This window comes from Saimiri boliviensis, chromosome 13 (genome assembly GCF_048565385.1).
Source record: "Saimiri boliviensis isolate mSaiBol1 chromosome 13, mSaiBol1.pri, whole genome shotgun sequence".
Classification (NCBI taxonomy): domain Eukaryota; kingdom Metazoa; phylum Chordata; class Mammalia; order Primates; family Cebidae; genus Saimiri; species Saimiri boliviensis.
In genome coordinates, this window is record NC_133461.1 from 3,233,596 (window position 1) to 3,254,772 (window position 21,177).

Genomic DNA, 21,177 nt, shown 5'->3' on the forward strand with positions numbered 1-21,177 from the left:
AAACAGATATAGAGCAATGGAACAGAACAGAGGCCTCAGAGGCAACACAACACATCTACAACCATCTGATCTTTGACAAACCTGACAAAAACAAGCAATGGGGAAAGGAGTCCCTGTTAAATAAATGTTGTTGGGAAAACTGGCTAGCCATGTGCAGAAAGCAGAAACTGGACCCCTTCCTGACACCTTACATTAAAATTAACTCCAGATGGATTAAAGACTTAAACTTAAGACCTAACACCATAAAAACCCTAGAAGAAAATCTAGGCAAAACCATTCAGGACATAGGTGTAGGCAAGGACTTCATGACCAAAACACCAAAAGCATTGGCAACAAAAGCCAAAATAGACAAATGGGACCTAATCAAACTCCACAGCTTCTGCACGGCAAAAGAAACAGTCATTAGAGTGAATCAGCAACCAAAAGAATGGGAAAAAATTTTTGCAGTCTACCCATCTGACAAAGGGCTAATATACAGAATCTACAAAGAAATAAAGCAGATTTACAAGAAAAAAACAAGCTCATTCAAAAGTGGGCGAAGGATATGAACAGACACTTTACAAAAGAAGACATACATGAGGCCAACAAACATATGAAAAAATGCTCATCACCACTGGTCATTAGAGAAATGAAAATCAAAACTACATTGAGATACCATCTCACGCCAGTTAGAATGGTGATCATTAAAAAACCTGGAGACAACAGATGCTGGAGAGGATGTGGAGAAATAGCAACACTTTCACACTGTTTGTGGGAGTGTAAATTAGTTCAACCATTGTGGAAGACAGTGTGGCGATTCCTCAAGGACCTAGAAATAGAAATTCCATTTGACTCAGCAATCCCATCGCTGGGTATATATCCAAAGGATTATCAATCGTTCTATTATTTGGACACATGCACACGAATGTTCATTGCAGCACTGTTTACAATAGCAAAGACCTGGAACCAACCCAAATGCCCATCAGTGATAGACTGGACAGGGAAAATGTGGCACATATACACCATGGAATATTATGCAGCCATCAAAAATGATGAGTTCATGTCATTTGTAGGGACATGGATGAACCTGGAAAGCATCATTCTCAGCAAACTGACACAAGAACAGAAAATCAAACACCGCATGTTCTCACTCATAGGTGGGTGTTGAACAATGAAAACACATGGACACAGGGAAGGGAACATCACACACTAGGGTCTGTCAGGAGATGGAATAGGGAAGGGACAGCAGGGGGTGGAGAGTTGGGGAGAGATCGCATGGGGAGAAATGCCAGATATAGGTGATGAGAAGGAAGGCAGCAAATCACACTGCCATGTGTGTACCTATGCAACAATCTTGCATGTTCTTCACATGTACCCCAAAACCTAAACTGCAAAAAAAAAAAAATATATATATATATATATATATATATATATATATATATATATATAAACAAAAAGAAAGACTGTAAACTTGGAAAGATGGATGATCAGGCACTACATAAACATTATCCAAATTAAACAAAACCACAGCATATTAAATTATAATAAAATAACACCTCAAGTGTCTATAGTCTCACCTTTAACCAGAACTCTTTAAGAATTCTAGGCTCAGGATCTGAAAGCAACAGGGTCTTTTTGAAAATGATCCAGCAGCATACTGCAAAGCAGAGTGCTTCCATTGACAATGCAAAAAAACGAATTTTCTATATATAGTATATTTTCTTGTTCTGTTCACTGCCATTATTCTATTTTCACCTCTACAAACAAACAATTTGTGTGGACATCAAAACAACACACTTATTTACTTTTAGACCAAGTTGAGCCAAAGAGCGCCACAGAGAACTGTGAAGAGCCCATTCTGAGATTCAGTCCCCATTTTCAATAAAACATGCATCTTCAAAGGTGGGTATCTGTACATCAAAATATGGATACACGGCAGAGACTGGGAAGACACTGATAAATAAGCACCTGGAGTCAGATGACTTGAGGGTGAGTCTCACTCCTGCCAAGTTATGAGTTGTGAGTCTCCAGCAAGCCAAATAAATAAACTCCCTCAGCTTGATTCTGTACCCAAAGATAAGGGTAATGATTTCTGTCCTATCTACTCACAGGGTTGTTAAGATTCAAGTTATATGGTAAATGTGAGATAACTTTTAAAATACTTTTTAAGGCACACACCCATCAGATGGCTACAATTAAAAAGACAGACAATCCCACGGATTGATGAGGAAATGAAGTAACTGGAAATCTCATATACTGCCAGAGGGCATGAAAATTGCTATAGCAACTCTTGAAAACTATTTTGCAGCATCAAATAAAGCTAAATGCATGAATACTTATAATCCAGCAGTTGCACTGGATAATACAAATCCAACAGAAATGTGTATGTATGTGCACCGAAAAGCCATGTTTAAAACATTCATAGTAGCACAATTTACAACGGGCAGCAACGAAAAACACAAATGCCCTCCAACAGCAGAATGGGCAAATAGGTTAGAGCAGTTTTTATGATGGAATACTATCAAACAGTGACACAAAAACATGGACACATCTCACATTTTTACCAAAAGAAGCCAGATATAAGAAATCTGTATGGTTTCATTTTATTTAAAAAGGTCAACAAATAGGCAAAACTAACCTTTGTTGTTAGAAATCAGGAAAGTGGCTAGTAGCAAAGAGGAGGGTCCTTACTGGGCTGGAGCTTAATGAAGATTTCTTAGGGTGCCACCAATGTCTTCTTTCTTAATCTGGGTACTGCTTATGTAAGTGAGTTCTCTTTGTGAAAGATTCATTGAGCCAACCACAATTTCTGTTCTTCCCTGTATATTATATATCAGTATAGTTGACTCAAAAGTCAAGTGCTATAAAACATAACTTGTTTTCTCTTCCCATCTTTTCCTCTAGATTGGGGGTCAAGTAACTACGGTCTAGCCTTTTTGGTACACAAAGGTTCACTGAAACGACTCAGATCTGCTATATGTACGACAGAGGTCATACAACCTATGAAGTCTAAAACATTTTCCATATGACCCTTGACAGAAAGAATGCTTGCCAACTCCTGCACTAAATCGTAAACTATGACTCCATCTGGAATCACAGCCATCACAACTACAATCCCTGAAATTTCCACGATTTTCCACATATCACAGCACTCCTCCTACCACAGTGAAGTCCCTGAGTGATAAAGGCATTAAAGTTGATATCGCTATACATTATTTTCTACAGTAAAAATCTCTAATGTTTACTTAACCATAATCTCCCTAAAGCTGGTAAGGCCCTGTCTTAGTCATGGGATGGAAAGACTGGTTGCTCTCCTAAACAATCATTTTATGAAAATTAACACAATAAAGACAGTTGTCTCTTTCTCACTACTGTGCCCAAGATCAATATACTTCACTCCACATACTTTTAACCCATCCGCTGAATGTTCTCTGCCAAGCATTTTTAAGCTGATAAATGTGATGTTGAGTATTTGAGCCTAGTTTGCTGTCCAGTGATGCAAAAGTATGTATTTCCTAAAAACATGCAGTGTCTTCTGACAGGTACCACCAGCAATTTTCAAGGTGACTTTGAGTGATACACAAATAACTAATTCTAACGGCTATGTATTCATTTTAATGTGTCTTGACATAAAGTATCATTGCCACATCAAAACAGTATGAAATTTGCAAAAGGACAGAGACACTAGTGAGAGTCCAGAAGTAAATACACATATATGTTATCCACTGATTTCTGACAAGAATGGCAGTATCATTCAATGAGGCAAGAATAGTCTCTTCAATAAACAGTTCTAGCAGAAGTGGATATACACAGGCAAAAAATAAAGGCTGGGCATAGTGGCCTGTAATCCCAGCACTTTGGGAGGCCAAGGCAGGTGGATCACCTCAAGACCAGCCTGGCCAACATGGTGAAACCCCATCTCTACTAAAATAAAAAATATTAGCCAGGCATGGTGGCAGGTGCCTGTAATCCCAGCTACTTGGGAGGCTGAAGCAAGAGAATTGCTTCAACCTGGGAGGCAGAGGTTGCAGTGATCCAAGATCCCACCATTGCACTCCAGCCTGGGCAGCAAGAGTAAAACTCTGTCTCAAAAAAAAAAAAAAAAAAAAAAAAAAAAAATTCCGAACTTCACCTCACACCGTATACAAAAATTAAATCCGATCAAAGACTTCAATTTAAGGACTAAAACTATAAAACTCTTAGAAGAAAAACATAAGCTTCATAACTATGAATTTGGCAACAGTATCTTAAATCTGACACCAAAAGCTACAAATAACCAAAGGAAAAAAACATAAATTACACTTCGGTAAAATTTAAAACTTTTGTGAAGGATGGGCGCTATGGCTCATGCCTATAATCCCAGCACTTTGGGAGGCTGAGGCAGGCGTATCACTTGAGGCCAGGAGTTCAAGACCAGCCTGACCAACATAGCGAAAACCCATCTCTACTAAAAATACAAAAATTAATGAGGCTGGGCATGGTGGCTCACATCTGTAATCCCAATACTTTGTAAGGCCGAAGAGGGCAAATCACCTGAGGTCAGGAGTTTGAGACTAGCCTAACCAACATGGAGAAACCCCATCTCTACTAAAAACAAAACTAGCTGGGCGTGGTGGCACATGCCTGTAATCCCAGCTACTTAGGTGGCTGAGGCAGGAGAATCACTTGAACCCGGGAGGCAGAGGTTGCAGTGAACTGATATCGCCCCATTGCACTCCAGCCTCGGCAACAAGAGTAAAACTCTGTCTCAAAAAAAAAAAGAAAAGAAAAGAAAAATAGCCAGAGATGGTAGAATTTGCTTGTAATCTCTGCTACTCCAGAGGCTGAGGCACAAGAATCACTTGAACCTGGGAGGCAGAGATTGCAGTGAGCCAAGATGGCACCACTCCGGCCTGGGTGTCAGAGCAAAACTGTGTCTCAAAATAAATAAACACACAAATAAAAAACTTTTGTGCATCAAAGGGCACTATCAAGAGGTGAAAAGGGCCAGGAATGGTGGCTTACACCTGCAGTCCCAGCTACTTGGGAGACTAAGGCAGGAGGATAATTTGAGGCCAAGAGTTTAAGGGCAACATAGCAAGATCCTGTCTTTAAAAAATAAAGGATAAAAATTTAGCCAGTCATGGTGGTGGGCACCTGTAGTCCCAGCTACTTGGGAGAGTGAAGCAGGAGAATCACTTGCACCCAGAGGTTTGGGGCTGCAGGGAGCTATGTTCGCACCACTGCACTCCAGCCTGGGCAACTCGAAGAGTGTGACCATGTCTCAAAGAAAAAAATTACAAAGAATGTATAAATAGCAGGCTAATGGATGGTGAGGTATAAATGGCATTTAAAAATACTTATTGAGCCTAAAGAATGCGAGAAAGAAAAGGGAACATAAAATGATGAATCAAGCAGAAAACAATGTCTCAAAACATGCTTAAATATACTTAAAATCAGCATATCAATTAAAGACGAAGATTATCAGGCCATACTTAGAAAAGTTAACTATAGGCTGCTTGCAAGAGATACAACTTGCATATAAGGACAGAGAGACACATTTGTAAAAGAATGCAAAAAGAAATTCTATTAGAACACTAACCAAAGTAGTCATGGTGCAGGCGTACTAATATTAAACAAAGGAGGCTTTACAGCAAACATCATGCTAGATATACTATACAGCATAATTTATTTCATAAAGACAAAAACAGTTAATATACCAGGAAAGTATAAGATCTTTAAATCTGTACGGTTAAAAATGTAGCTTCAAAATAAAAAGATTGACAGAATATAAGGATAGACAAGTTCACAATTATAGGAGAATTTAATATTTAATACACTTTTCTAAGTGACAGAAAAAAAATTGATATGTTATTTTCAAGTGCATGTCAAACACTTACCAAATATAACCAGAGAACATGAAAAGACTCAAGAAGATTTCAAATGATTAAATAATTCAGGGTAAGTTCTCTGACAACAAACCAAGTAAACTAGAAATCAGTGAAAATTAAGGTAGTTTTAAAATTAGGCCACATCTTTTTCAATATCTTATGAGAAATCACAGTAGAAATTAGAAAATAATCTTGAACTTAATGAAGATAAGAATAAACCATATCAAAATTTGGTGGACGCAGTTAAAACTACAGAAATGCCAACAGCCTTAATACCTACAACTGTAAATGTATATATCAGAAAATAAGAAAAGCTGAAAATTAGTTAAGTATCCACATCAAGAAGCTGGGGGTAAAAAAAAACCAGAAAATAAAATATAGGTACAGAACCGGAAGCAGCATGTAGTCCCCTTCCCTTTTGCGGCCATCACTGAAGTGAGAGCAACCAAAATGAAGTTCAATCCCTTTTTGACTTCTGACCAAAGCAAAACCACAAAAGGCATTTCAATGCATCTTATGTCTTCCCCTCTTTCCAAAGAGCTGAGAGGTACAATGTTCGATCCATGCCCATCTGAAAGATGACGAAATTCAGGCTGTACGAGGACACTATAAAGGTGGGCAAGCTGGCAAAGCAGTCCAGGTTTACAGGAAGAAATATGTCGTCTCCACTGAACGGGTGCAGCAGGAGAGGGCTAAGGGCACAACTGTCCGTGCACGCATTCACCCAGCAAGGGGGTTCATACCAGGCCGAAACTGGACGAGGACCACAGAAAGATCTTGGAGCAGAAAGCCAAATCTCACCCAGTAGAAAAGGAAAAGTGCAAACGCAAGGAGGAAACAATGGAGAAGGTTTACGAATAAAGTAATCTTATATACAAGCTTTCATTAAAACTTGAAATGAAAAAAAAAACCTAAGGAAAGTAGGAAGAGGAAAACGATAAAGAGAAGAAACTAATGAAATACAAAACAAACATCTATTAACTGAATTGAAAGTCTAAACTTGGCTCTTTGAAATTATTATAATTGATAAACCCTGTCATGACTAAGAAAAAAACTAAGAAAAAGCACCATCTCCACCATCAGAGAAAAGAAGACGACCATCACTACAGAGCCTATAGTCATAAAAAGAAGAACAAGAGATACTTATGAATAATGTTATGTTAATAAATCTTAAAATATTAGATGATTCTTACAAACAAAACTTACCAAAACTGACACAAATTTTAAACTTGAGTTGTTTTATATATATTATAGAAATTGAATCTGCAATTTAAATTTTTCCCCAAAAGGCCCAGGCATGGTGGCTCCCGCCTGTGATTCCAGTACTTTGGGAGGCCTAGGTGAGAGGATTGCTTGAGCCTAAGAGCTCAAGACAAGCTTGGACAACATGGCGAGATCTCACATCTATTTTTTAAATTATTTAAAAAATTAAAAATAACATAAAATTTCCCCAAAGAAATCTCAAAGCCCAAATGATTCTAACAGGGAATTCTACCAAAGATTTTAAAACAACGTAATGTCCACCTTATTATAAACTCTTACAGAGAAAAGAAAATAAAAGAAGACTTCCCAACCTATCTTATGAAGCCAGCAAAATACTGATATCAAAACTTGAGACTGGTAATATAAAAACATAAAAGTGCAGCCCATTGTGGCTCATAAACACAGACATAAAAATCCTAAGTATGTGCAAATCAAATCCAGATATACAAAAAAGGATAACATCACAACAAGTTTGCTTGTATCCCAGGAATGTAAGTTTGGCTCACCATTAGAAAAATGATGTATTTCACCCTATCAACAAAATAGAAACGAAAAATCACATGATCACCACAATACATACAAAATAAACATGATAAAATACAAGACTCATTCATGATAAAAACACTTAGCAAAACAAAAATAAAACTTATGTAATCTGATAAATAATATCTACCTGCACCCCCCCCTCAAAAAAACCCCAACAACAAACCCCTAGTTAATAATATAATTTTCCTCCTGCAGTTAGGAACAAGTCAAGAACGTCCATCATTCACTACATTTATTCACCATTATAAAAGAGACCCTAGCCAGTACAATGAGCCAGAAAAAAAAGTAACAAAAATGATAAAGATGAGAAACGAAGAAATAAACCTGTCGATATTTACAAATATGATTATAGAGAAAATTCCAAAAGAATCTACAGAAAAACTATCACAAATAATATGTAAAAGACTTTGGCTAGAATATCAATTTTTAAACACCTATTTTATTTCTATAAACAAGTAACATATAGAGAATAAAATTTTAAAAATACCATCAACAATAGTTTCAGGAAACATCAAATATCTAGGAGTAAATTTAACAATATTTGTATAAGTCTTCAATCTTGAAGTCCCAAAACATTACTGAAAAGTGATAATGAGAAAGAAATGACAGGAGAGAACATGTTCAGATTCAAAGACTCAAGGTTGCAAAGATATTAGTTCCACCCATATTATGGATAGAGTCAATGTAATTTGATCAAGATTCCAGAAAGTTTTCTTTTATGAAAACATATATGCTGATTCAAAAATCTACATGAAATTGAAAAATACCAACAATTGTCAAGATGATCACAAAAATTGAAAACTAAGTAGACGACTTACATTTCCTATGCTAGATATCAAGACTCAGAATAGCTCATTAAGACAGCATGAAATGGACTAGCCAGGAACAACAACAACAACAACAATGGAAAAGCAGGTACAGAACAATTCTTCACCTGATTTGCAACTGTATACAAAAACAGACGCATACGGTAATTCCAACAAATAGTGCAGATATTAATTGGTCAGGAGAAATCCTGACCTTTTTCTTTTCAAATCGCTTTCAGATGGAAGTGTTAAAATAAAGGTGAGACATACGGCTGGGTGCAGCAGCTCACACCTCTAATTCCAGCTCTTTGGGAGGCCAAGGCAGGTGAGCCACATGAGGCCAGGGGTTGGAAGCCAGCCTTACCAACATGGTGAAACCCCATCTCTACTGAAAATACAAAAAATTAGCCAAGTGTAGTGGCACACACCTGTCATCTGAGCTACTTGGGAGGCTGAGGCACAAGAATCGCTTGAACCCAGAAAGCAGAGGTTGCAGTGAGCCAAGATCACGCCACTGCACTAGAGCCTGGGTGACACAGCAAGACCCTGCCTCAAATAAATAAAATAAAGGTGAGAAGTAAAACAAAGCCTCTAGATGAAAACATAGGAAAATATTACAGTTGTCAAATATTATTTAGATAATAGATAGATCCCAAAAGTATTCAAGGAAAGGAGTGACAAGTTGGTATTAAGAACTTGTTTAATCAGAAGGTATCTTTAAAAGAATGAATAGGAGACTATAAAAAACTCATCCAGAGTATATAAAGAACTCCCATAAATCAATAATAAAACAGCATACAACTCTTCACCAAAGAAGATACACAGACGGAAAAGAAGCCTATGAGAAGATGTTCAACATCATATGTTGAAAAGTAAACATATAACGAAAACTGCAAATTAAAATGAGATATCCAGTACACTCCTAAAAGAATGGCTAAAATTCAAAAAGCTAATCAATCCCAAATGCTGGTTAGGATGTACAATAGAAACTCTCATTCATTGCTGGTACAAAATGGTACAACCACTTTGGAAAACAGTTTGGCAGCCTGTTAGAAAAAACGAAACATAGTTTTACCTTAGAATCCAGCAGTCATAGTCCATGGGATTTACCCCAATGACTTGAGAACTTACGTCCAACACAAACCCGCACACAAATATTTAAAGCCACTTTACTCATATTGCTAAAAACTGGAAGCAACCAAGATGTCCAAAATGCAAAAGGATAAATGTGATACATCCATACAGTGGAATATTATTCAGCAACAAAATCAAACACCTATTAAGCCTTGAAAAGACATGGAGGAATAAAAATGAATGTTGTTACTCAAAGCCAACCTGAAAAGGTTGCATACTGAATGCTTCCAACTATGTGACATTCTGGGGCAGGCAAAATGATACGGACAATAAAAAGATCAGTGGTTGCCCTTGGTCAGGGAAGGGAAGGATGTATAGAGGGAACAAAGGGCAGTGAAACTATTCTGTATGACACTGTGAGGCAGATATGAGACACCATGCATTTGTCCAAACCATGGAATGCACAAACCAGAGAATATATCCTCATGCAAACTATGGCCTTTAGTTAATAACAATGCATCAACACTGGCTCAACTTACTACATTAACGCAATATGTTAGTAATATGAGAAACTGTGAGGAGAGACAAGGTATCTCCATAGTATCACTCCATATTATCTGCTCAATTTTGAGTAAGCCTGACACTGCTCTAGAAAAGAAAGTATTAAGTTTTTTCTTTAGCCTTTGTTTTTTTAGACTAGTCAAGTGCAGTAGTGAGAATGGGGGAAGAAAGTATTAATTTTAAAATATATATGCCCAGTAGCAAAACAGGCCAAGGTCTTAAACAGGAGCTTAGCAAAAAAGAACAAATGGCTGACAAACATAAAAACTACATTAGCATAAAACTCAAAATAAAAATCAAAATGAGATACCACTACACATACCAAAACAGCTAAACAATAAAGACACAGGCCAATCTTGTTCAATCCATGGCCCACACGAGGCCCAGGCCAAAACAGCTTTGAATGTGGCTCAACACAAATTTGTAAACTTTCCTAAAACATTATAAGATTTTTTCTTGCTTTTTTTTTTTTTTTTTTGGCTCACCAGCTATCATTAGTGTTAGTGTATTTTATGCGTGGCCCAAGACAATTCTTCTTCCAATATGGTCCAGGGAAGCCAAAAGACTGGATCCCCTGGGAGAGGTGATACTAAGTGTCGCTGAGCTGAGAACAAAAGCACTCTCATGCCCCGCTGGTAGGAGAGGAAGCCAGGACTGTCACTGGCTGGCTGTATCCACTGTGGCCCAGAAATACAGAAAAGTTTGTAGCCACACTTATTCAAAATAACCAAAAAACTGGAAATAACCCAAATATCAAGAGTAGAAGAATAATTCTGGTATGTTCATATAATGGAATACTATATCCCTTTCAAAATAAACACAGTTCTGCTGTATAGCAACAGGAATAAGCTCATAAAAATATTGAATGAATAAAGCCAGAAAAAAAACATGGTTTCATACTATAAATTCAATTTAGTTCAAAAACAGGTAAAGCTAACATGCGGTATCAGAAGCCAGCCAGGACAGTGGGGGGAGGGCCAGTGATTGGAAGGGGCACAAACACGCTCGGGGTGCTGGCTCACAGAAAATCTCAGGAAGCTCCTCACCTTTAACGTGTGCACTTTCCTAGGCAGATGTTTTTTCCTCACTAAAATAGTCACTTAAATGTACCAATGAGGAGGCTTCAAATAAATGGACACATTTCTGGCTTCTCTTAGAAACCATAAGCTGGCTGGGCCCAGTGGCTCATGCCTGGAATCACAGTACTTCCAGAGGCCAAGGCAGGGGATCACTTGAGTCCAGGAGGTTGAGACCAGCTTAAGCAACATGGCAAAACCCCATCTCTACAGAAAACACAAAAATTAGCCGGACATGGTGGCATGAGGCTGTAGTCCCAGACACTCGGGAGACTGAGGTGGGAGGATGGTTTGAGCCAGGGAGGAGGAGTACAGTGAGCTGAGATCACGCCACTGCACTCCAGCCTGAGTGACAGAGCAAGGCTCTGTCTCAATTAAAAATGAAGAGGGTCGGGCATGGTGGCTCACACCTGTACCGGGGCAGGCGAATTACAACATCATGAGATCGAGACCATCTCTACTAAAAATACAAAAAATCAGCCGGGCATGGTGTCACGTGCCTGTAGTCCCAGCTACTCAGGAGGCTGAGGCGGGAGAATCACTTGAACCCAGGAGGTGGAGGTTGCAGTGAGCCAAGATCACACCACTGCACTCCAGCCTAGGCGAAACAGCAAGACTCCATCTCAAAAAAAAAAAAAAAAAAAAAAAAAAAACACTAAAAAGAAGAAATCGCAAGCTATGGCAATAACCAAATGGAGTGGAGTAGGAGCCTGCTCCTTCGAACAAAATAAGAGCTCTGCCATTCGCCCAGTCCCTAGAGCCTGCGAGTAATTGCCACTACCTGTAACCTTTAAGAGCTTCACTAGTTTGCATGATTGTCTCACCCACAAACTTGAGGTTTTGACTTCTATATTAAGAGCACGGAATCTTTGTTCATGGCAGTATATAGCTCGCATAAATTCTTAATTTTAGTCCACTAAAGCAATGGTTTCCAACTATGCTGAGAGAAATTTTAGGGAAGGCACTTCAGAAGAGTAGGCTCTCTCTAAATCCCTGACCTCTTCAACCTGACGGCTCTGCTGCAGGCCTTGCTTCTCAGCCTTGACACACAGTGGAATCAGCTGGGGGGCTTGAGAAGCACTGGCGATCCCCTCCGAGAGACACATACACATACACACACACACACACACACACACACACGCACACACACACCCGCAGACTCTGATGGAACAGGACTGGGGTGAGGCCTGGTCACTGGGATCTTTAAAAAGCTCCCCCAGGAGATTCCATAATGCATGAGCTGCCAAAGGTGAGAGCCCCGTTCCAGGCCTTGCCATGATACCTCATGTGAAGAAAAGTTCTATGACAAAAAATAGCTTGAAAAATACTGCTACTTTCTTGAAAGCAAAGACATACTATCTCTGTACACACAGACAAGGTAAAGGTCGTGAAATACAATAAGCATTCCAAAAGTGTGGAATTGACTTTGTCTAATAAGGAATTACGGTTTACTATGGCTTCTCCCAAGCTTGTTTTTCGTGAAAAATCAAGACTTTGAACCCATGTGATGTCACTACTTAACACCAGGATTATAAAATCTTTAGAGGTTATCTGATCATACTTCCTTCAAAATACTAAATACTCTCTACATGTCTAGGCTGGGCACGGTGGCGAGGTGGTCAGATTGACTGAGCTCAGGAGTTCGAGACCAGCCTGGGTAACATGTGAAACCCCAGCTCTACTAAAATACAAAAAATTAGGCCGGTGTGGTGGCATGGCAGCATGCACCTGTGGTCTCAGCTACTTGGGAGACTTGAGACTGGAGAACTGTTTGAACCCAGGAGGCGGAGGTTGCAGTGAGCCAAGATCATGTCGCTGCACACCAGCCTGGGCAACAGAGCAAGACTCCAAATCCAAAATAAATAAATAGTCCAAATTTCTGCCTACCTAAAAAGTTCAACTATGAAGAGTGGAGGGTTTCATCCTTGGATAGATACCTGACATTGTTAGAAAGTTACTATTTGAAGTAGAAGCTGTCTCCCTGAAGCAAGTTAAGCCTAAGGGTCTTATAGTTCCAGCTGCCTCCTAAACTCCGGCACTTTGAGGCCGAGGGAGGTAGATCACCAGAGGTCAAGAGTTTAAGACAAGCCTGGCCAACATGGCAAAACCCCATCTCTACTAAAAATACAAAAAATTAGCAGGGCATGGTGGCACGTGCCTGTAATCCTAGCTACTCCGGGGGCTGAGGTGGGAGAATCACTTGAACCTGAGAGGCAAAGGTTGCAGTGAGTTGCGATTGTGCCACTGCACTCCAGCCTGGGCAACAGAGCAAGACTCCATCTCCAAAATAAATAAATAAATACTCTAAATTTCTGCCTACCTAAAAAGTTCAATGATGGAGACTGGATGGTTTCATCCTTGGATAGATACCTGACATTGCTAGAAACGCTATTTTAAGTAGATCAGGAAGATCCTGTCTCAAAAAAAAAAAAAAAAAGTTAAAGTCCTCCTACCCCTAGCTTATGCTGTGGTGCCCTCCCCTTGGGCTCCTGAATTCGTCCAAAAAAATCTAAAATTCTTGAACCGGTAATCTAATCAGGAAAAGATCTGTTTATACATTGGGTTCATGGTCTGCCTGTCTCTGCTCTCTAGAAACAAACTAAGTATTATAAATATCCCTCCAAAAGGAAAAAGAAATAGCATGAGGCCAAGTAACGGAGCAAGCTAAAAAGAAAAATTTTCACCATGTGGGCCAGGCTGGTCTCGAACTCCTGGCCTCAAGTGATCTGCTGGCCTCAGCCTCCCAAAGTGCTGGGATTATGGGCGTGAACCACCATAACAGGTCTAAAATGCATGCTTTGGACTAAAAAGGAGATCAGTTCCCAACTCTGCCACTCACTAGCTGGGTGGACCTTCCAGATCAGGTATCCAGGCTGGGCACAGTGGCTCTCACCTGTAATGCCAGCACTTTGGGAGGCCAAGGTAGGCGGATCATTTGAGGTCAGGAGTTGGAGACAAGCCTGATCAACATTGGTAAAACCCCATCTCTACTAAAAAACAAAAAAATTACTCAAGTGTGGTGGCTCACACCTGTAATCCCAGCTACTCAGGAGGCTGAGGCAAGAGAATCGCTTGAACCGGGAAGGTGGAGGTTGCAGTGAGCTGAGATCACACCACTGCACTCCAGCCTAGGCAACAGAGTGAGACTCCAACTCAAAAAAAATAAATAAATAATAAAAAAAATTTCAGGTATCCGCTCTGAGCTTGATTCCCTTATCTGTAAAAATCCCTACATCCCGGCTGGGCACGGTGGCTAACACCTGTAACCTCAGCATTTTGGGAAGCTTAGGAGGGCGGATCACCTGATGTCAGGAGTTGGAGATCAGTCTGGCCAACATGGTGAAACCCCATCTCTACTAAAAAGAAACAAAATTGCCAGGCACGGTGGTGGTTGCCTGTAATCCCAGCTACTCGGGAGGCCGAGGCAGGAGAACTGCTTGAACCAGGAGATGGAGGTTGCAGTGAGCCAATACAGTTCCCCTGCACTCCAGCCTGGGTGACAGAGTGAGACTCTACCTCAAAAAATAAAAATAAAATAAAAATAAAAATCCCTACATCCCTTGCAATTTTCTTAGGAATAAAATTCATAATGGGGTAACAGAAAATAAAACCATTTCAATTATGAGAATCATGATTAGCATAGTAACAGAGCAATGTTCCTTAAACATTTTGGTTTCAGGGCCCTTTTATACTTTTTTTTTTCTGAGACAGAGTCTTGCTCTATTACCCAGTCTAGAGTGCAATGGCACAATCTCGGCTCACTGCAACCCCCACCTCTTGGGTTCAAGCGATTCTCTTGCCTCAGCCTCCCAAGTAGCTGGGACTACAGGTGTGTGCTACCACGCCTAGCTAATTGTTTTTACATTTTTAGTAGGACGGAGTTTTACCATGTTAGCCAGGTTGGTTTTGATTTTCTGACCTCGTGATCCACCCACCTCAGGCTCCCAAAGTGCTAGGATTACAGGCGTGAGCCACCGTGCCCGGCCTATGAATCTTTTTAATGTCTCAATGAATAAGAGACAGTTGGATCGTCATATCTACTCTGCATTCTCTCTGGTGCAACCTGTCCTTTTTGACTGTGATCCATGAAGATATCGCAGCATGACTCTTAGGTATTACCACCATCACCCAGATTCAAGCAAGGTGTCAGCAGTTGTGGCCACAATTGCTTTAGTACGATTAGCGCAAAAGTTAACCAAGTGAAACAGCCTAATAGTCTTAGTCTCATTATGGTATTTACCTTACAGAATCTGAAATCTCAGGGAACCCCGAGAGGTTCATCCACTCCAGTTTGAGAACCGCTTTGCTAGAGGGCTGGTGTTAAGAAGGAAAACGTTGCTTTTAAGCAGGTCTGAGGAAGGCCTCTCTGAAGACACTGAAACACCTGGAGACACAGACTAGTAAAAGGTGTTTCTCAGTCTAGGAAATGGCAAGTGCCCCAGACAAAAACTAACGTGGCATGAAGGAACTCAAAAGGTTGCATGCCAGAGCAAGGAAAGAGAAATGAGAGCCAGGCAAGGCCTGAGCCACAGGGTCCTGCGGGATGTGGGTTTCTGTTCCAGGGATGAGGAAGCCACTGCAGAGTTTTAATCAGGGTGTGTGTGTGGCCCTCTGATTTACATTTCACAAGATCATCCACGCTGACGGCAGGGCAGTGAGAGGCTCCTGCAGCCTGCGGCCCGGACAGGGGCTACCGCTGCAGATGGAAAGAGGTGGGGCCCACAGCCAATACCTTCCCGAAGCAGAAGCCACAAGACTAAATTAGGAAGTGTGCAAGGAGATAACAGAAATGGAGTAATAATTCCCGAGGCTTGAGGGGAAACACCAGGTGGACAGGGAGACCACGGGGGATACTGGGGGAATAGGTGCCCCACGTGTGCCAGCGGAAATTTTACAGGCTTTCTCTCTGCTAAGCCTTCTTCCAAGTAACTGAGACACTGCACCTTACAATATTTTTGGCAGAAGGCGTATTAACAAAGCAAAACAAAAATATTAAACATCTAACAAATTAAGATCAAGGCCAAAACAGTGGGATGAGCAACAAAGGCTTCCTTCCAGACACCGTCAACCACTCACCAAAATTCTGAGCACCGCTGTCATCCAGCTAGAAATCTCCATACCTGGGTCTCGGTGCAGCCAACCTCTCTCCAGCAGCCAGAGGCCCGTGAGGTGTGCCAGCGCTCATTCAAACACCTGTCGGCCACGTCCACGTTTCTCTCATGTGCGTGTGAGTGACCCCAACCGAGTGCAAACCCGACAAGAATGGCGGCTTGGGTGCGGCCTATGAGTGCGTTTACGTCTATTCCTACCCATTACCCCTTTCTTCCTAACCGCAAGATTCACAGAATCCTTCATCGTTTCCAGGCCCAGCCTTTTTCCGGGGCACCTGTGTTCTTTGGTCACAAGCTCTTTAATGAGCCTCAGTTTACTCATCCCCAAGAAAAGGGGAACACCTGAGTCACCACGCTAAGCCGCTAAATAAAAATCAGTGGGAGCCGAGGCATAATCCGCCGACTCCCATAGAGTCCGAGGTGCCTTCTCCCCTTTGCAAACGCAGAGCGCCACTCCAGCCGCACGGTGACCGGGCCTGCGGGGGAACCCCAGCGCCGCCCGACCGCACTGCCCTCGACCTGGGACCCGCAGCAACGGCGAGGGCGCCCCGTTCCCCCGCGCGGGAGAGTCCCCTCCTCGGGCTCCGGGCTGGGGCGGAAAGCAGGTCAGTCCCTGTGACGGCGGGACGGCCGCAGTCTGGGGGTGCCCGCTGGTGTCCGTCTGCCTGCTTTTCAATTCTGGGCCTTTCTCCTCCCTTGGAAAACAAAATCCGAGTTATTTCATGAGTTTAGCAAGGTACCACGGAGCATAAACTAATGCGGAAAACACTGCCTGACGCCTACTGTGTGCACGATCTAGCGCTCCCCACATAGCAATGGCGCCTACTGCGCGCACGGCGCTCTGCAGAGGCTCAGGGTTCAAGTTCCCGGGTCACAATGGCGCCTACTGTGTGCACTACCCACGGCGCTCTCCAGAGGCTCAGGGTTCAAGTTCCCGGATCACAATGGCGCCTACTGTGTACACTACCCACGGCGCTCTCCAGAGGCCCAGGGTTCAAGTTACCGGGTCACAATGGCGCCTACTGTGTGCACTACCCACGGCGCTCTCCAGAGGCTCAGGGTTCAAGTTTCCGGATCACAATGGCGCCTACTGTGTGCACTACCCAGGGCGCTCTCCAGAGGCTCAAGGTTCAAGTTCCCCGATCACAATGGCACCTACTGTGTGCACTACCCAGGGCACTCTCCAGAGGCCCAGGGTTCAAGTTCCCGGGTCACAATGGCGCCTACTGTGTGCACTACCCACGGCGCTCTCCAGAGGCTCAGGGTTCAAGTTCCCGGAACACAATGGCGTCTACTGTGTGCACTACCCACGGCGCTCTCCAGAGGCCCAGGGTTCCAGTTCCCGGAACACAATGGCGCCTACTGTGTGCACTACCCACGGCGCTCTCCAGAGGCCCAGGGTTCCAGTTCCCGGATCACAATGGCGCCCACTGTGTGGACTACCCAGGATGCTCTGCAGAGGCTCAGGGTTCCAGTTCCCGGAACACAATGGCGCCCACTGTGTGCACTACCCACGGCGCTCTCCAGAGGCCCAGGGTTCCAGTTCCCGGATCACAATGGCGCCTACTGTGTGCACTACCCACGGCGCTCTGCAGAGGCTCAGGGTTCCAGTTCCCGGAACACAATGGCGCCCACTGTGTGCACTACCCACGGCGCTCTGCAGAGGCTCAGGGTTCCAGTTCCCGGATCACAATGGCGCCTACTGTGTGCACTACCCACGGCGCTCTGCAGAGGCCCAGGGTTCCAGTTCCCGGATCACAATGGCGCCTACTGTGTGCACGACCCACGGCGCTCTGCAGAGGCCCAGGGTTCAAGTTCCCGGATCACAATGGCGCCTACTGTGTGCACGACCCACGGCGCTCTGCAGAGGCCCAGGGTTCCAGTTCCCGGATCACAATGGCGCCCACTGTGTGGACTACCCAGGATGCTCTGCAGAGGCTCAGGGTTCCAGTTCCCGGAACACAATGGCGCCCACTGTGTGCACTACCCACGGCGCTCTCCAGAGGCCCAGGGTTCCAGTTCCCGGATCACAATGGCGCCTACTGTGTGCACTACCCACGGCGCTCTGCAGAGGCTCAGGGTTCCAGTTCCCGGAACACAATGGCGCCCACTGTGTGCACTACCCACGGCGCTCTGCAGAGGCTCAGGGTTCCAGTTCCCGGATCACAATGGCGCCTACTGTGTGCACGACCCACGGCGCTCTGCAGAGGCCCAGGGTTCCAGTTCCCGGATCACAATGGCGCCTACTGTGTGCACTACCCACGGCGCTCTGCAGAGGCTCAGGGTTCCAGTTCCCGGATCACAATGGCGCCTACTGTGTGCACGACCCACGGCGCTCTGCAGAGGCCCAGGGTTCAAGTTCCCGGATCACAATGGCGCCTACTGTGTACACGACCCACGGCGCTCTCCAGAGGCCCAGGGTTCCAGTTCCCGGATCACAATGGCGCCTACTGTCTGCATGACCAATAGCGCTCCCCAAATAACACTGGCGCCTACTGTGCGCAGGACCCCGCGCTTCCCTGACAACAATGGCGCCTACTGTGCGCACGACCCCGCGCTCCACGGCCTCCCTGTGGGCCGAGCCCCACGTCCCCGGGTCAGCGGGCGCCGTCCGGGAGCAGCGTCCGCAGGCCCCGGCTCCGGCCAGGCCGCCTGCCCAGCGCCGGCCCCGCGGCCCTCCCGCCCCCGACGGGACACGGGGCGGCCGCCTCCCCTGCAGCTGACCGCGGGCGGGCCGGCGGGGGCAGGGCGCGCGGAGGAGGCGGCCGTCCGCGCCCGCGCCCGCGCCCTCTTCCGCCTCCCGCCTCCCGCCTCCCGCCTCAGCCGCCGCCCGGCCCAGGAAAGTAGGCCCAGCGCGCGGAGGGGCCGGGCGGCGACTCGCCCGTATCATTCCGCCCGCGCTGCGGCCCGCCCGGCCAGTCGGCGGCGGCGGCGGCCCGGGTCTGCGCGGCCCCCGCCCCCGCCCCGCCGCTCCCGGCGCCCCCCGCGCCGCATCCGGGGACTGGCAGGGCGCGGGCCCCGCACCGGCCGCCGGCGGGGCGCGAGGGCGCGGCCGCGGGCCTTACCGGAGTCGCCGCGCGCCTTGCTCTCCCTGGGCTTCGGGGGGCGGCCCCGCGGCATCGTCGGCGGCCCGGCTCGCACCCACACCCACTCACACTCACTCACACTCACACTCACACGCGGCGGCGGGCGCGCGCACGCGCGGGCACGGCGGCGGGGGCGCGCCCGGCCGGCGGCGGAGGCGGGCGGAGCGGCCCGGCGGCGGGCGGCCCGGTCCGAGCGCCGCCGGGCTCACGGGGGTAAGGCGCCCGAACGCGCGCAGCGGAGCGCTCGAACCGCGCCGGCCTCGGCGGGTTCCATGGCCCGCGGGCCGCGGTGGGGGCGTTGGGCGCGGGCGCGGCGGGGGCGGGGGCGGCGCGGGGCGCATGCGCGGCGCCGCGGGGCCTTCGCGGACGGAGGGGAGCGCGGGGGTCAGCGGGCCGGGCCGCGGGCCGTGGAGGGGCGCCGCCGCGGCCGGGTGCCTCGAGCGTGTCCGCGAGCTCGCGTGCGCGCGTCCCCTCGGGCCCCGGCACGGCGCGGAGCGCGGCCCTGCCCGCGCCGCCCTCGTGCTGCCGGCCGCGCCCGGAACCGCCACCCGGGCCTGAGGACGCCCCGGCCGGCCTCGGTAACGTTCCTCTTCCTGGGGGCAGGGCTTTCAAGTGGGCCGTTTCCCGGGTGCCGGTCCCGGGTGGCGCTGCCTGCGAACGGGTAACGGCCACGGGCGGCGCGGGGTGGCGAGGCCGGCGGCGCCGGGGGAGCGGCCCGACCGTCCCCCGAGCCGCGGCGCAGTGTCGCGGATGAGCGTGCGGCTCGCTGCGCCTTGACACCTGTCTACGCTGTGAAGCCTTCCCCGCGGTCGGCAGGGAGCGTGTCCCTCCGTCTCCGTAACCCTCGCCGCCCTCCCTCCGCCTCCCGCTCCCTCCCGTCTGCCCCTGGTCACTAGAGTTTGAATTTACTAGTTTTTAAGTATTTATGTTTTTACATAAAGTGGGTCTCGCTTACCCCGTCTTCCAGGGTGCAGGGCAGTGACGCGATCGGGCGGGGTTCACTGTAGCCTCGAGCTCCTGGGCTTACGCAGCCCTCCTTCCCCAGCCTCCCGAACAGCCGGGACTACGTGAGCACCGACATGCCGCGCCGCTTTCTTTTTGTACACATGAGGTCTCTCTGTGTTGCCCAGGCTGCTCTGGAGCTCCTGGCTGCAACCGATCCTCTGCCTCAGCTTCCCAAAGTGTTGGGGTGACAGGTGTGAGCCAGTGTGCCCAGCCTTTTACTTGCTGTTTTGTATCAATGGAATCATAAAGCATGGAGTCTTTGGGGAAGTGGAGGCTGTTCATGGAGCATACTTCTGGTGGAATTCATGTTTTTAAATACTTCAGTCCGTTTTCTTGCGCGGTGTCTATGAGTCACTGTTGCTTACCCTTTCCCCCGCCCCCCAGCCCTCACTCAGTTTCACCAAAGATCTGTCTCCAATACGGAAACCATATCCAAGGCATTCCCACATGTATTTCCCCCTGAGCCATGCTCTCTCACCTGGATGGCAGATACACAGCCTCGTTCCTGCTCATCCTCGCATCAGTTTTGTGTATAGCTGTGGGAGTCTTTTCTCTCTGCCTTAAATAAGACGAATACATCCCAGCTCTTTTGAATATTTCCAATTATGAAATGTTTCTCCTTATTTCTCATAATGCTTGATATCGTCAACTTTGCCTCCTATGTGAATAACACCACTGGCTTTCTTACTTGTGTGTACCTTTAAGTTGAATTTAAGAAGTATGTGTGGTTATTTGTTTGTCTTTGAGACAGGGTCGGGCTCTGTTGCCCAGGCCGGAGTGGCTCGGCAACACATGAGACT

The 21,177-nt window shown here is 46.0% G+C and overlaps 1 protein-coding gene across 5 annotated transcripts in view; it reads right to left on the reverse strand.

The window, feature by feature from the left end:
* Window positions 1-20,652, reverse strand: part of ZNF236 (zinc finger protein 236) — a 160,523-nt gene extending 139,871 nt beyond the window's left edge. For 2 of the 5 annotated variants that reach the window (XM_074383235.1, XM_074383232.1), the window contains exon 1: window positions 19,352-19,518. Coding sequence is in view for 2 of the 5 variants with exons in the window: in XM_074383232.1 (XP_074239333.1) it covers window positions 19,352-19,406 (55 nt within the window). In the remaining 3 variants the exon portion in view is untranslated. Of the gene's footprint in view, window positions 1-19,351; window positions 19,519-20,327 lie in introns of those variants that run through there. The other 3 variants (XM_074383234.1, XM_074383233.1, XM_039463864.2) reach the window with 3 other exon arrangements.
* Window positions 20,653-21,177: the final 525 nt, after the last annotated feature.